Below are 12,588 nucleotides of genomic sequence, written 5' to 3'. Positions count from 1 at the left end.
GCTATGAGTCAGTATTGACTTAATGGCACCTAACAACAGTACATTTTTAATAATGACCCAGGCATACAAGGGAAAAGCAACATTTGAGTCCATAATGACATGAGGTAGTTGGGAAAACATTGTGATTGAGGGGGAGATCCTGTCTTTCATAATTTCTCTTCTAGACCTGCTGCTGCTCTTCTCAGAAACTCAAGAACTGCATAGCACGATGTCAACAGGCAGCAAGTGCTCAGATTCAGTCCTGATACATTGGTGGAAATTTCAGTTCACTGATTTCAGAATCAGGGGAGCTGATGCCACTTCTGTCTCTATAGTGAACTCTGGGTAAAAGCTGGCAACATTTCTGGAGGTAATGTGAGAGACTCCCTATGAAAGCCAAGAGAAGACCATGGTAGGGAGGGGAGGATTTGAAAGGTCTGGACAAGAACTCAGGATGGTTCTGAACTCCAACAACAAAAAAAGGATGATCTTCCAACTTTACAATCTCTCTCTTCCAATATCTTGGCTTGCTCTTTCCAATATTTTCTGAACATTGGATTTGCCTCAAAGCTGTGAGGGTGCCTCTTCTCCAAGAATTCAGATCTCCATACAGTTCTCAGGATGGAGTTTTGGTCTGGAACCAGTTTCTCCTCTTGTCTAACCTCTTGGTTTCACCCATACGTGGTGACTCGTGTCAGGGTCCAACTCTGTAGAGCTGGCTTCTTGACATCCCAGCATATGTCTTGAGAATTCAACCGCTGACAGCTTCATTCCTAAATGTTCACCCAAAAAAGTCTTTTTCTGTTTTGAGCTCAGTTGATCCCTTGGACTTTTCCTTCCATTTCTCGAACCTCAAGCCCCCCTGGACCAGCACTCCATGGGCACGCTACAGTTTCCTGGTACCAGACATTCTCTTCTTGTAAGGTACTTACCTCCAGGTATGTGGAATGTATGTGTTAGATTTCCAATTTGTGGTTGACAGCCAGTGCGGAGGGCTTCAGGGTTTGAATGGCAGAGGCATAGGTTTTTGAAGGGAACTTGTTGTGTTTGTCCATGAGAGCAAAAGAGCAGGTGTCCATAAAACCAACAAATCTGTCAACCATCTCTTTCCACTGCAGCATCTTTTGTGGTTGTCTCTCAATATAGAGAGCAAGTCTTTGAAGAAAACAATCTGCAATCCTTTGCTCTTCTAATAACAAGGGGATTTGGTAGATAGATGAGACATCAGGAACACAGAGGACTTGTTCGGGTTCAATGTGGCAGAACATGCATAGTTTATTTGCCACCAAGGTGTCAAGAGGATTTACATACTGGCACACAATCATATCAGTTGAAAACCCAAGTTCTCTAAGTTTCCCAACACTAACCTGAGTAGGTTTAATCTTCTATTCCCTATTGAATTTAGCCTACCTACTGCACAGATGTGACTATTACAAAAGTTTTTTTTCTCTCTCTCTCTCTCTTTTTTTTTTTTTACCTTGGATTGGAATTGACTAAAGGCCTGAATGAAGATCACGCAGTTTATATCTCCCACTATTCTACCAAGCTCAATAAAACACCCTTGATGTTCTGAGCGATCTTCGTCTACAAGTACTAACACCTGTCTGCAAAGTTGCTTTGAACTGCAAGGTCAGCGCTTCAAACCCACCAGCCATTTCTCAGAAACTCTATACAGGGTCACTATGAGTTGGAACTGGCTCAATGGTGTTTAACAACAACACACACATATATACAGGAGAAAGATGGATTGGAACCAACTCGACAGTACTTAACAACAACAACAACATATGTGTGTGTTGTTAAGTGCTGTTGAGTCTATTCCAACTCATAACAACCCTGTATAGGGTTTCCTAGGAGCAGCGGGTGGGTTTGAACTCCTGACCTTGCAGTTAGTGTGCTTTCACTCTCTGTGTATTTGTTAGGTGTCATTAAGTCCATTTCTATTCATAGCAACCTCATATGTTGGCACAGAACTGGCCATACAATTTTCTAAGCTTTTATGGGAGCTGATAACCATGCCTTTCTCCCACAAAGTCACTAGGTTCAAAGCACCAACCTTTTGGCTAGCAGCTGAATCAAGTAAACCAGTGATCAAAGACATTGTTAGACCATGATTTTTGCGGCTGCAATTTTGGATACCAATTACTTTGTGAATCCAGCAGCCCCTCTTCTGGGAACTGCTGCTCCACTTCTCCACCTATATGCCTGTTATGGGAGCAACCAGGCTATGATAGGAACCAACGCTTTCACCTCTGAGTCTCTTCCCACAGAGTTCGGTGGACTGGGGAATATTAGAACATTGGTTCAGGATATTTTTATGTGTCTAAGTCCTGGTGTGGCACTGTGGGTTAATGAGCCAGACTGCAAAGCCATTTGAACTGCAAGGTCGGCAGTTCAAGCTCACCAGCTGCTCCTCGGGAACCCTATACAGGGTTGCTATGGGTCAGAACTGACTTGACAGTACTTAACAACCACAACAACTGTAACATGTAGTATTGAGGAATTGTTACTGGATGGTTTACCACCACAGGGGCTGCAGAAATGGAAGACGGCAGCTTGAAAAGAGCCCTGGAGCAGCATTCAAACTCCTGCCTTTCATTAAGTCATTCATACCTTCTGCAAGATATCCTTGTGTTTAAGAGAGTTTGGGTGCTGGGGAGGTGAGGGGAATGGGAAAACAAGGCTGATGGGGAAACAGTTAGGCAGGTTTGCATGGGCTAAGTGGGACAGAGGTAAAGAATGATGTATGCACAACCTTGGAACAACAGAGTTCTGGGAAACAGGGATTGAGACATAGTTTGAATGGGTAAAAGAGGGGAAATAATGTTAAGATGCTTGGCTGTCTTTTGAATCTTGGGTTCCCTTGCATACCATTGTAAAATAGACACGAGGGGGAGAGAAAGGAATAGCCAGAAATATCACCATAGAAAGCTTGTAAGTCCGTCTTTTACCTATAACTGATTGGAATACCTACAATGGGGGTACAACTTGCTCAGTGAAGGAGGCTTCCTGCAGAGCCTTTGCATTGCCTAAGACCATAGGTGGACTCCTGAACCCCATCCAGAATCTTCTGAAGTGGGAAATCTCCACTTGAAAGGACAAGCAGACCATCCTGGAGCGGCTAGAAGAACAGAAGATATTTCTTGAAAGAAAGACTGACAGAAAAGATTTTTAAAAAACCAATAATGGCAGTCTGACTGACTATTACAAGAACTAGCAAGTTGCTCACCCAGGAGACATCAAGGCAAGTGGTTGGGTCCCCTCAGGGCAAACCCCTTTCCAAGACTAAGACTAAAGGGAAATACGCGAGCAGGCACACGGTCTGACTGGTGATCACATTGGTCGCCGATAAGGGGAAGTGAGGGAAAAACAGCAATGAAGCTGTGAGCAAAGTCTGACCATGTTCAATAGACTCCTGTGAACCCAGGTGGAGACCTCATTGGCCAGCAGAATGGCAAGACCTGGGGACTCCTGGACCTAGAGACAGAGACATGGCCACAGAGGACTAGAGTGGAGAGTGAAGTGTCCAGCTGATAAGAAGTTAGGGGATATGCACAAGAACACCCACACTTGCAGATAATACCCACTTGACCAGGCTTCAATGGCTAGATGATCAGAACTCAACTAGAAGAAGAAAGAAGAGGGGAAAAAAAGGGTAATCTGATACAATTTGATGAACTTGACCTACACCTATGGATACAGTAGCTCAAAAGAGGGAACAAATCTTTACAGTGAGGATTGGATCATTCCCACCCCCTTAGTACATAGGGTAAACAAGGATGAGCAACTTGGACATTGACTACCCAAAATAGGGAGGTTACAAAGGCAAGAAGTGACTGGCTTACAAGCTTTCAAGAGGGAGCCTAGATACAGAGGGTGTGGAGGAAGGTGGAATCTCTACTGAGTAGTATCCAATCTGAAAGGAGATGGGGATAGGACTCTTGTGGTACAATAGTGAATAATTGCTACCAGGACTGACTGTGAGGGTTGGAAATGTAAAGGTAGATGTTTTGTAGTAAAAGGAGGGGAGTGATTGACTTTGCAGTCCAGGAGCGAAGGTCCCTGGGACCATCAAGGGAGAAGAGCAGAGAGTGGGACCCTACCCAGAGAAGCAGTGACACCAGAGATGGAGGCATAGATGATGACATGGAGAAATGGAGCGGCTAGGAACTCTAGACCCAGAGAGAGAGAGGGGCTGTGTGCTGATTACCGAGGGGCAGGCTTATGGGGTATACCCTTTGGTTGGTTGATGATGCTTGGAGAGGATTGTAACCATGGCAATGAAACAATATAAGATAGGATGAATGTAAAGCTAAGGTTCTCTCATGTAAACTCCTACATAATTCACAATAAAACATTAAAAAAAAAAAAAAAAGATATCCTTGTGTTCTGATAAATAACTCCCCTGATGCCTTAAGCTCAAATTGGGTCCCTTGAAATCTTCCAAAATTCTATTTGTACTGACTGCTGGTTATTTGAACCAAAAGATACAGAATTTGGATTGGAAATAGTTTGCACACAAGTATTTAATTTATAGGCTAATTTATACTCGTTCCTCAAAGATTGCTTGCTTAGTTTCTTCCTTCCCGATAGTAAATCTATCTAGAAAAAAAAAAAAACTAGCTATTAAAAATAGTTGCATTAGAAATAGCCAAATTCATTCAAACAAGTCATCTTGAAAGCAACTGAAAACTTTTTTTTTTTTTTGCTAACTACGGCCAGCTTAATTTGATTACTTTTTCTTATTTCTCCAAGAACTCAACCATATGTCTCATTTCCCAACATATCAAAAAATTGGTCAAGAATTGTGTAAAAGGGAGCCTTCAAAGTTTGCATTGTCAATATTTTCTGTTGGGAAGATTAATAAAACAATAAGCATACTGTTGCAGATTGTTGTTGTGAAGTGCCGTCGAGTCAGTTCCAACCCATAGCGACCCTGTATAGGGTTTCCAAGGAACAGCTGGTGAGTTTAAACCGCCGACCTTGCAGTTCAAATGGCTTTGCAGTCTGGCGCATTAACCCACAGCGCCACACCAGGACTCAGCAGATTGTTGTTAGCGCCGTCAAATTGGTTCCTACTCATAGTGACCCTATGGAAGGTTTCCAAGGAGCAGCTTGTTGTTGTTAAGTGCCTCTGAGTTGGTTCTGAATCACAGCGATCCTGTGTAAGGTTTCCGAGGTTTTTTACATTTTTGTGGGAGCATAAAGCCTCATTTTCCACAGAGTAGCTGGCAGGATCGAACCGTGGACCTTGGTTCGCAGCCCAGTACTTATTATAAGGAGCCACGGTGCTCTCCAAGGAGCAGCTCGTGAGTACTTAATGGGGTTATAGATTTTAGAATCAAAAGGGATTTGTTTAGCGTCCTTTGCTGTTTCGGATACCTCAGTTCACATGTCATGGCAGACACTCCATAGTCTTCCACTGGCCTGTCACAATCAAGCGATAGGCCATTTTCCCAGGACGACACAAAGTCCCTCCACTTGCTAGTTAGAAGCTGTCTGCTTCTAAGTACAATTCTTAATCCCTCACACCCCCTCACCCTCACTCCATGTTCATAGAATGAGTGTGGATCTGTTTTGTGGTCACTTTGACATTCAAGCTTAGCACAGGTGACAACTTGCTCTGGGACTTTTTTGAAAGCAAAAAATATTTTAATCATGTCCAACAATAACAAAAAAAGTCTTAAGACCACTTCACAACAGTTTAAGAGTAATGTTATACTCTCTGACAATTTCCAGAATGATTTCATCCAAGGTTATGTGACAAGACTATATGATAAGCTTATATGTGTTTGGATATTTTATGCATGTGTGTTACTTTGTCACTTTTTAAAACCAAACTACCCACCATCTGTCCCTGTTTTAGCCCAAAGTCTACAGGAGGGTAGAATGCAGCATTTGGCAGGTCAAATAAAATGCCTTCCCTCTTTCTTTGTCTTTCCTGCTTTTCTTTTCCCCACACTTTAATTCACCAAGTTGTAGTGACTGAAATCATTCTTGGTGAATAAGGCTGGACCACACTGAAAATTTGTGGCTTAGAGCTATACCCTCGTCATTGCAACGCACATTGCCACTGAGACAGGGTAACCCATGGTTACTGAGCACTGATCAGTTGAGGGGCAGAAAGCCTCCCCTCCCACTGCACTATAAAGACACCCAGCCAAGGGACCCTACCAGCTTCTAGCTCTCAGCCTGGACGAAGGTGTGGGAAGGAAACCCCCAGCCATCCGGAAAGGAGTACACCAGCTGCCCAGTCAAGGCCAGCATGTCCTCTACCTTCAAACTTCAGTGTCACTTCATTCTGATTTTCTTGATGATTCTAAGAGGAGAGAGTCGGTACCTAGAGGTGAGTATATCCTTACACTGAGGGATCCATCATATCGTCAATGCTGAAATGTCCCATCTTGGGTAATGGGTAGCTGCTTCTAACTTCACTTCTTTTCTCAGCCTTTTGTTGCTCTTAGCGCTTTCCTCTCTGTCTGTAGGCCCCCTAGTTCCTGGGGTTTCCCTAGACTGGTCTTCCTCACTGCTTCTTAACGTACCCAATAATGCCAGCCTTCCTCTGACAGCTGGGCTATCCTGGACTGACGGAAAGGGTCTATGACCTCCTGACTTCTCCGGACCTGGGGAGACCCTTAATCCCCTCTCTTTAATTCTCTTTGCTGCGTGATATGGGGTGGTGCTGCTCTCCTGGATCACCTGGAACACCCCTTGAACTTTTCCGAATTGACCCATTTTCCTTTCCAGCTACGGGAGAGAGCGGACCAAGAAGACCCTTTCCTCCTCTTGAGCGCCAACTTGAAGCGGGAGCTGGCGGGGGAGCAGCTGTATCGCCGCGATCTCCGTGAGTCTCTTGCCCCCCGGCTTGGGTCCGCAGGCGAGAGGAAGGTGGGGAGGTTGGGACCACGCGCTGAGACCAAGAGGCTCTGAGCACCGCGGGGGAAAGGGTGGCCAGGACCACCTGGGGCACGATTGTCAGCGCTAAGGATCTGTCGGCGAAGGCGGCCCAGGGGCGATCTGGGGTAATCTGGAAGTCGGGGCACGGGGCGCTGCAGAGTCTGGACAGAGGGCGCGCGGTGGCAGCAACCCCGGCCCCGCTGGTCCTGCCGCCCTTTCCCCAGGTTGCCTGGACATGCTGAGCCTCCAGGGCCAGTTCACCTTCACCGCCAATCGGCCAGAGCTGCACTGTGCCTCCTTCTTCATCAGCGAGCCGGAGGAGTTCATCACCATCCACTACGACACGGTCTCCATCGACTGTCAGGGCGGGGACTTCCTGAAGGTGAGGCGCGCGCACCGCGCAGCCCAGCCCCGGGGACACCGAAGGGTGAGAGGGCCGGGCGCTGCGCCCAGCGTAGAGGTGCAGAGCAAGGGACTAGAGTTGTTAGTTCAGTCGATTTCGACCCCCGTATAGGATTTCCGAAACTGTAGATCTTTTCGGAAGTAGAAAGCCTCATCTTTCTTCCCTAGAGCAGTGACTGGTGGGTTTGAACTGCTGATCTTGTGAGTAGCAGTCCAGTGATGATCTTACAGCGTCACCAGCTGTAAGCGGGGGTGATAACTCTTAATTAGACACCCCGCCTATGCCCAAGACCCCACACATTCCTGTGCCTGGGACCCGAGGCTGCAGAGGTTTAAATGCGCATCTGTGCGCTGCCCCGGCTCCAGGAGCGCAATAACTTGAACTAGTGATACCAAAGACTAGGGCGCACGAAAAATGAAAGCAACATCAACAAACAAACGACTAGCTGGAATTGGCGCTCTGAAGCGGGCCGGTCCTGGATAGAAGCCAGCCATACAACCATCTAAGATCCTTCCTGCCTCTCTCCTGCTGGTATCTCTTTCTCTCCAGAGCGGTTCCAGGCTCACATTCTATGTTCAATGCCTGGTTGGCTAGGTTGTGGAGCAATAAAGCAGTGACTGCTGAGAAGGAATCTAATTTGAGTTAGGTTGACAAGGGCTCCAACCTTAGAATATCCCCACTTCCAGTCGTCCTCCATAAATATGTCTAAAGGGCAATTTAAGAGGGCAATTTTAAATAATCATGATTAAAGCTTCCAAAGTGGAATTAGTGTGGGACCTGTCAAACACTTCAGAAGGGGTAAAATCATTTGTGTTTGGGTTATTGGTAATTTTGCTGATTGTGGATTAGATTGGACGCATTAAACCGAGATCCTGCCGCCTGTGGTGATTTTGAGAGGGAAGACATCCCATCCCTTTGTTCAACAGCAGAAGTTAATAAGAGAAGGAAAAATCCTAAGTGGCTTGCCAGTCTTCATTGTTTGAGTGTTGAAACTAGTTATTGATACTTTAAAGTGATACAGGATGATATTTTAAAATTAGGAAAGTGGGTGTATATAGTCATTAGCAAATAAAGTTGCTGGTTCTGTTTTATCTTTTGCTATTTTTGAGATATTGTGTTCACATTTATTTAAGTGAGTGAAAGGAAATTTAAATAGTGCTTTATGGAGTTCTTCCGAAGGTGGAACAGAGAAAATGTAACCAGGATAAAAACGTACATTGCCTGAGTTTTCCTTTACAAGGGTGACTAAAGTTTTAAAATAAATTATAGTAAAATTGATTTACTTTTATTTAGAGCTATGTGCACTTTAGGAGTCCTGGTGTGGCACTGTAGACTAAGCACTGGACCACAAGGTCAGTTTGAACTGCAAGGTCCATAGGTACCGATTGACACTTAACAACAGCAATATGCACTTTAAGGTACTCTGGTGCATTAGGATCAGCAGTTGGAACCCACTAGTCACTTTGCCAGAAAAAGATGTGACACTCTGTTTCTGTAAAAATTTATAGCCTTGGAAACCCTTTGGAGGAGTTCTATTCTGTACTATAGGGTCAGAGTATGAGTAAGGATCATATTGTGTTTTTTATATGCACTTTAAAGTGCATCAAGAGAAAAATTAGCATATTGTCTACATAACAACCTTCACAGTCGAAATATACACCAGTAAGAAGCAAGATGGCAGGGAAGTATAGGTGTCAATTCTTCACTTATGAAGAAGATGGGAATGATCATCTGTGTTTGTATTTTTTGTTGGAAGGTATTTGATGGTTGGATTCTCAAGGGGGAGAAGTTTCCCAGTTCCCAGGATCATCCTCTCCCCACAACTGAGCGGTACATAGATTTCTGTGACAGCGGTCTTAGCCGAAGGAGCATTAGATCCTCTCAGAATGTGGCCATGATCTTCTTCCGAGTCCAGAAACCAGGAAATGGATTCACGTTAACCATAAAGACCAACCCCAACCTCTTTCGTAAGTGTCTATTCAGTTGAAAAACAGGATTTGAGCAAAAATTATCCTAGAGGAAAAAATGAATGATTTCTTGTATATTTTGTTTGGTTATAATCCATAACACTTCCATATCATCAAGAAACATTAGTTCTTCTTGAAACAAAGTATAATTTAAAATATAGGAAGGAGGCAAGAAGCACTTTTGACCCATTCTGATCAATCAGAAAACATGGTGGTTGTGGTGATGGTGGTGGTGGTGTGCTGTGGAGTCGGTTCTGATTCATAGTGACCCTGCATAGGGTTTCCAAGGCTGTAAATCTTTCTCCCGCAGAACAGCTGGTAGTTTCAAACTATTGACCTTAAGATTAGCAGCCCAACTCGTAACCACTACGCTACCAGAACTCCTTATATGTTCATGTTCCCATAAATTGACCCCCCAAAGTGCAAACTCTGATGCTTCTAGGTTTTTGAGGGGTGGGTTCTTTTTTTAATTGTGAATTGAATGGAGGTTTACAGACCAGTTTTGTATTCAACATCAGTTTTATATTCAACTAATTATTGTTGAATATAAGTTTCATATTCAACAAATTATTGTTTCATCTCAATGATTGCAATCCCCTCCCTACCACAATAGTTGTCCAACTTCCTCCCTGTGTTTATTCAAGTACAAATATCATCTTTCACACTTAGATATTTGTGGGCTATATAAATATATGTGTATATATCTCACTCTGTCTTGCTTGTGTAATACTCCTAGTTTTATAGCTAGAAGAATCATACTCTAAGTCTAGATTTGAGACATAACAAAAAATTTCAGAAATTCTTGGGAATAAATGAAACATGAAGATTTTCTTTTTTAGTCAATTTATTATTTTGTTGTTGTTAAGTGTCCTCAGTTCTGACTCATAGTGACCTTGTGCACAACAGAACGAAACACTGCCTCATCCTGCACCACCTTCACAGGTTCGAGCCTGTGGTACACAGCAAATACTCACATTTTTCTGTTCACCTAAGCGAGGCCTGTCTTTCTCATCTTTCTTGGTTTATTTTGTGACTGTTTTATTATTTAATGATTATTTTTCAAATTAACATTATGATTTTTGATTCAATGAATACTGACTTCAGACAGCTTTTTTTAAAAAATTTTTTTTATTGTGAATTATGTGGGTGTACATGAGAGAACATTAGCTTTACATTCATCGAATCGTATTTTGTTTCATTGCAATGATTACAATCCCCTCCATACATCATAGAGCTCTGGTAGCGTAGTGGTTAAGAATGGGGCTGCAAACCTTAAGGTCAGCAGTTCGAAACTACCAGCTGTTCTGTGGGAGAAAGATGAGGCTTTCTGCTCCCATAAAGATTTACAGCCTCGAAAACCCTGTACGGGGTCTCTGTGAGTCCGTTCTGACTCCATGGCACATAACCACCACCACACCCCATAGGCCCGCCCCCCGGCCATCAGCACACAGTCCCTCTCCCTCCCTAAGTCCAGTGTCCCCAGCCGCTCCATCTGTCCATATTCAGACAGCTTTTGAGTTCTAGTGCCACCTTAGTCCTTAATTCTTCTAGGCGTCCATCTTGAACCAGGACCCTACTTAACTGGAGGGTTCCTGGAATGACATCCAGATAGTATCGTTTGGTTATTGATTTATGTCTTGTCAGTGTTATAAACAATGTAACTCCCTGAGATTAGAACCCGCCTTGTAAACCCCAAGCCTTCTGACAACATCCATGCCTTTGATGATTTTTATTCGCCAACTCCTTTCTTGCCTTCAAATTGCCTTGGTGAGTCATATACTGTCTTCCTGGGCACAAGATCCTAGGCCACAATGAAAAGCCTAGAATAAGGATAGATTGAGTTTCTATAAAAACTCAGAATACCAAGTAATATAACTATGGTTTATTTTTGTGTTTATATGTTTTCCCCCTTCAAAGCCTGCAATGTCATCTCCCAGACCCCTAATGGAAGGTTTACCCTGGTTGTTCCACACCAGCATCGAAACTGCAGCTTCTCCATAATTTATCCTGTGGTGATAAAAATATCGGATCTCACTTTGGGACACTTAAATGGTCTGCAGTTAAAGGTGAGTTACCTACTTGCTTCAGAATCATTTTCTGAGCCCCCAACTATATCAAAGCAAAAGTTGTCATGCGCAAGAAACCAGGACATGAGCAGACTGGAGCCGCCGTATTCAATCGTCCACCTGTGATTGGTTATTGAATCTCACATGTACTTAACGTTGCTGCTCTAAATCACACCCCTCTTCTATTTCAGTTATGTGCAAGTCACATACTCAGGTGACCCATCTGCTATCTGAGTACTTTTTTTGTGATGTGAAAATGTTTTCTGGTGAAGCTGTGGTCTATAATTACAATTCAATTCTCTTGTGCTTGCCTCTTTTACAAAACTTCTCTCCTAGCAGAACCTAATGTGAGTCATCTACACAGCTGTTTTTCTGATTATTGGAATTTTCTTTTGACATGAAGGAAGTATCTCTTTGGCAGAACTGTGCTAAGAAGGAATGCTAAGTGTGGCATAAAATAACGGAACTGGATTTTTTTTTTTTTTTTAATTGCAAGTTGCAGTAACTTTTTTGGAAGTATTTTTGCATTACATTTAACTCAGTACATTTTGTATCAAAAATATTAGCTGAAAATCCCCAGCAACTTGTTCTCCCTTGACCTTAAAATTAACACTGAGCCTAGCCACATTTACTCACACAGATAGCTTCTTCCCTTTAAGACTTCCTTATTTCCTTTTACTTTCTCATAAGTCTAGGTTAAGAAAGCCCAGGTGTTTGTCACATCAAAGACAGCTATGGCTTCTACTTTAGACACAATTCAGTGAAAACCAGATAAGTCTGACCAGGACTGAGAAACAGAATATATCCATTTTTAAAACCCCTTAAATGCATAGGCAGAGTCCTGTTGTGGCACTGTGGGTTAATGTGCCAGACTGCAAAACTATTTGAACTGCAAGGTCAGTGGTACAAGCTCACCAGCTGCTCCTTGGAAACCCTATGCAGGGTAGCTATGGGTTGTAACTGACTCAACATCATTTAACAACAACAACAAATGCATAGGTCAGCAGCTGCCCTTTTAACTGGACCTTAGTGGAAAATAACCCTTTGGTAAGGATCAGGGCTAACAAGTATCTCTGGTATAGACTTACTGACATGCTATTGTTTGCCATTCTTGATGTATATTGTATAACAGGGGTGGGGAACGTCTGGCCCATGGGCCGTATAAGGCCTGCGAAATCATTTGGTCTGGCCCTGCCAAGGCAACCACAGTTCCAGCCATCACATTAAGGGTGATTTCATTAAGTGTTTGACCAAATATAGCAGGCTAGTTTTTTTT

The 12,588-nt window shown here is 43.4% G+C and overlaps 1 protein-coding gene and 1 pseudogene across 1 annotated transcript in view; one reads left to right on the top strand and one right to left on the bottom strand.

Annotated features, from left to right (window-relative positions):
- Window positions 1–636: 636 nt before the first annotated feature.
- Window positions 637–2,080, bottom strand: LOC102824293 (annotated as a pseudogene).
- Window positions 2,081–5,966: 3,886 nt separating this feature from the next.
- Window positions 5,967–12,588, top strand: part of CRHBP (corticotropin releasing hormone binding protein) — a 14,048-nt gene continuing 7,426 nt past the window's right edge. Inside the window, exons 1-5 of the mRNA XM_006873288.1 lie at window positions 5,967–6,325; window positions 6,727–6,823; window positions 7,101–7,258; window positions 9,036–9,246; window positions 11,164–11,312. Of these exons, the coding sequence (XP_006873350.1) occupies window positions 6,245–6,325; window positions 6,727–6,823; window positions 7,101–7,258; window positions 9,036–9,246; window positions 11,164–11,312 (696 nt within the window). The 5' untranslated portion in view covers window positions 5,967–6,244. The remainder of the gene's footprint in view (window positions 6,326–6,726; window positions 6,824–7,100; window positions 7,259–9,035; window positions 9,247–11,163; window positions 11,313–12,588) is intronic.

Source organism: Chrysochloris asiatica, unplaced genomic scaffold (assembly GCF_000296735.1).
Source record: "Chrysochloris asiatica unplaced genomic scaffold, ChrAsi1.0 scaffold00234, whole genome shotgun sequence".
Taxonomy (NCBI): domain Eukaryota; kingdom Metazoa; phylum Chordata; class Mammalia; order Afrosoricida; family Chrysochloridae; genus Chrysochloris; species Chrysochloris asiatica.
This window is presented reverse-complemented; position numbering and strand designations above follow the sequence as displayed.